At 38.3% G+C, this 4050-nt stretch overlaps 1 protein-coding gene across 1 annotated transcript; it reads right to left on the bottom strand.

The window, feature by feature from the left end:
- Positions 1-368: 368 nt before the first annotated feature.
- LOC145992450 (uncharacterized) lies at positions 369-2928 on the bottom strand. Its single transcript, XM_083128834.1, has 2 exons — positions 2659-2928; positions 369-1677 (listed from the first exon to the last, which is right to left on the bottom strand). The coding sequence occupies exons 1-2, from the start codon at positions 2926-2928 to the stop codon at positions 1597-1599; spliced, it is 351 nt and encodes a 116-aa protein (XP_082984960.1). The 3' UTR covers positions 369-1596.
- Between the last annotated feature and the right edge of the window lie 1122 nt (positions 2929-4050).

The following is a 4050-nucleotide window of genomic DNA, read 5'->3' as shown; positions in this document are numbered from 1 at the left end:
CAACAATAAAATAATTTGCTTTCATCAAAGTCACACATATCATAAATAAGAAAGTTTATTAAATTACAAATACGTTATTAGCTCCACCATAAAGATATTATAACTTTTAAAATGCACATTACAGATTTATGAAAGAAATATTTTATAAAAAAATAACTGTTCCAAATAATTGATATATTTCAGATCAAATTACATATTCCATATAAGTGTAATACATTTTTGACGTTGCTTGTAAGGCATGGTATCTTAAAGCAGCCTTAAATGCGCATACCCAATTAAAAATTAAACGAATTTGTATGTGACCAGTTATTTATATCGTAGAAGAAAAGTATGTGCTTCTCTACTAGATCGCAGTCCACATCCAGGTACGAGAGTAAAATTTAATTCGAAACTGCCATTATGAGCACTGCTGCATGTAAACAATGGTATCTACAGTAGATACCACGTTTTACATGAAATAGGATTTACGTGGCAATGCACAGTCAATACTCGCGAACTTTCTGAGACACGTTGCAATTCAGTAACAGCCGTTTCGCCGCCATCTTTGCTACTTACCATGCTTTACATGAAACAACTGGTAGATACCATAACTTTCAGCACGTCTAGTTGTGTTATCTGTTGACGAAACGAAACACTTCGAGTACGATTCGACTCCATTTACGATGGACTACACAATACACATTGTAACTCCAAAATGTCACTTACCATGTTTTGCACCCAACCCCTTCAATTAATAGGCTGATAAGATCAATATGTCCAATAAGCCAATTAAGTTTTATGTGAGTTTGTAAACCAAGTCACTACTTACATTTTTCGATTTCTTCTTTCCTGTCTCATTTCTCCTTTCTCAAGCTCAAGACCCATCACAATTCAGTGCTATAAACTGAACAAAGACGATCAATTAGTTTTCTTATTCCTTTCTTTGCCTCTTTCGAATTCAAGTGATAGCCAAAAACATTCCAAATTTTGGCATCTCGGACGCCGACAATGGAAGTTAAAAGAACACAAAGGCTCCTACCTACTTTTTGATGGCCTGGCTCCCTCAAGTACATGACCACTACAGTATTTGCACGCTTCTTCCTCTATTCTCGCACATAATCATAATATACCATGCGTTTTCCTTAATTAACTGTGTATTTGGAAAAATAAATACTGTGATAGAGTAAAACGCCCGTTTCAGAGCAGAATCCTGATTATTTTCGCACAGAGTCAAGAAATAATTTATGAAATTTCCATCACACAAATAATATTCTTACAAAATGAAATCGTGTTTAAAATTATGCCCTCTGCAAGGGACCCAAACGAGGATTGGGGGTTGCCGGGCTTCCCGGCCCCTCGATCTCGGCGCTCCCGGGTGGGTGGGTGTCTTGTAGCTCCCTCTACCCCTTTATCCGAAGGGAGTGTTCGCCATTGGTGTCTCACATCTTGACTGATTGAAAGTAGTATATGAAATACAATTTGTAACCATGGGCATTGAAATTATATTATTGCTCAATAGCACATTATAATTTGAAAAAAACAACAAGAAAAAACAACAACATAACAAATGTTTGAGTTAGGCAACAGTGCCCTCAAATTAACAAGTAATTTCGAGGGCTATTTTCCGAAAACTCTTTTCAATTTTCTTTCTTCTCTGACACGCATGATTTCTCTAAATGATTGAGTCTCTTCTTCTTGCTGAAATGAAGAAACGATTTATTCAGTGTAAAGATCAATCAAGTTCACTAGTAATGTATGAAGCTGTGCTTGTTATGGATCAATGTTATACAGCGGATTTATAAAAAATTGAACTCCAAGGACACATGAAGAAAATAAAAAAATAATAAATATATCGAATGAACAAAAACATGCATTATTTAAGAAAATCAATGAAACACAACTATTGTACTACAGTAAACAGTGGATCTCGCCGCAATTATTTCCGTATTTTGTGCGTCGTCCTACAAAAACAATTCGTCTCATAATAGTAATTAAGTTACCAGTAAATGGAAAAAACTTTTAAGTAAGTACGTTATATTAACACACAAACTCACATGCACGTGTAACAACATTAGCTACCTGTTCTAACTTAAATAATAAGTTCCTGTTTTTTGTTTGCGCATGTTTGTTTATTTTTACATGGCTCACAAAATCTTCAATTTCATTTATTGCGTGAAACATGTCATCACTAACGTTTGCTTGAGATTCAAAGCACCAGGCTTCCACATTGGGAATAGGTACCCTGACTAATCATAACTGAGGAGGGAGGGCAGATAAGAAGACTTTCAGAAATCATTTGCTAGTGGAAGTTTAGGGACGAATATGTGCACACAAAAGAGGTGGTCAATCCCACGTAATTGAGAAAAGGGTGATGGTTTCATACCAGCAAACAGGAACATTCTCTTCACTAAGATTGTCTCTGGATATCTGCCTTCGAATTATCAAACAAAAGGTTCGAAAATTCGATTACATATACATTTCTAACATTGGTTTTCATAGGACTATCAAATATTTCTGTTCGAAATATCGAATAATTTGAATTATCCAAGTTCGAATAAAAGGAGTCCGCTGTATATAACCTCCGATCACATTGAGGAAATGATAAAAAAAATGGAATCTCTGTAACACTGCATGACGTTAGTCAGTAAAGTTACTACAAAAGACACCCATTATACTTACTGGCTCTGTCCCATATATTTTTACATCAATGTCTATGCCATTATATTTCCGTGATTTGGCCACGAAGTAGACGTAGTGTGGAGTAATCACCACGTTCTCGAAAGAGGCCCCTTCCCCGTCCCCCATGTTGTCCCAGGCGTAGACAGCTGTTATCAGATACTTCGACCAACCGCCTTCCGCGGGATACCTCACAGTGCAACGGGCTTTTCCGAAGAACTTCCAGTCGCTCTCGCAGGTGGTGTACAGTGGTGGAAAAAAGTTCTTCCCCATAAGACTTTAATGGCAGTAAATAATGCCGGAAGGGTAGGCAACACACATTGCACCATTAGGTGATCGGTTGATTCTGTCTGTCTCAAGAGCAACTCGTCTTTCATGCAAAAGCCAACAGGCACAGGAAATGTAGGAAAGTCACGTGACTTGTCAGGTGGAATGTTGTTCGTCAGAAAATCGCCTTTTCTCAACCCAGGTCGCAGAACCGACAAGAGCTACCCGTTATATCTCCGAAAATCATTCCCCTAAAAACGTTGAACGAAACGCTAAAACAATTCTTGCCTTAATTACTGTATGTGCCGCAGTAGCACAGTCGTTAGGGCGTTTTATTACCATGCGATAGATCTGGGTTCGATCCTCGACGGGGGATAATCGGGATTTTGTCCACCTGTTCAAGCTGCTTCGGTGCCCACCCAGCGTCGTATAAAGACGTTACCTGGAGGAAACTCTGGGGAAGGGGGGGGGTATGGCGGCCAGGGGCGTGGTGCTTATCACATCATTCCCACCTTCCGCCTGATGAAGAAAGCGTGGGGCCATAACTCCACTAACTCCACACCCCCTATACGCCTTCATGGCTTGGTGCAAAGCACAAGGTAGGACTTTGCATTTTAATTTACTATACATCCCAATTTTGTCGTAACAAAACTTCCCAATCTCTACGTGGGCTTTCTTCCAAGTTCCGTAGGGATGTGAATAGGCTCCAATATTTCTTGACACAATTCATACATGTTATATTTCCTTATAAGAACAACAGCCGATATATATTTTGTGTCTTTTTTTTGGCGGGGAGGTATAATCCAAACATGTGAGGTGATCCTCTTCCCACTACTCACTCCATTCTCAGAAATAAATCACAATTCCAAACACTGAAAATGCAGCACTTTCTACATCTTAGCATGCAAATATCTACATAGTAGCAAAGTAATGTGTGGAAAAAAAAATAACGATTTGTAACGGCACTCTGGAAATCTTTTAAAAGTAGTTTATTTTTTTCAATTTGAACTGACATTCATAACATTCATTAACGATTCCAATATTGACAAAAGAATAGCTTAGGCGTTCTGCTACTTTCAATTCTTCATTATCGTAGTCACCGTAACTCTCTCTCTCTCTCTCTCTCTC

This window comes from Lepisma saccharinum, chromosome 9 (genome assembly GCF_977018435.1).
Source record: "Lepisma saccharinum chromosome 9, izLepSacc3.1, whole genome shotgun sequence".
NCBI lineage: Eukaryota > Metazoa > Arthropoda > Insecta > Zygentoma > Lepismatidae > Lepisma > Lepisma saccharinum.
The sequence above is the reverse complement of the archived record's forward strand: the minus strand, read 5'-3'. Positions and strand labels throughout refer to the sequence as shown.

Bases quoted from the DNA above. Each gene is read 5' to 3' on its own strand.
- LOC145992450 (XM_083128834.1), bottom strand. From the start codon at position 2,928: ATGGGGAAGAACTTTTTTCCACCACTGTACACCACCTGCGAGAGCGAC. The intron at 1,678-2,658 runs GTAAGTATAATG...TCTTCATTTCAG, and splicing joins AAATATATGGGACAGAGCCA to CAAGAAGAAGAGACTCAATC.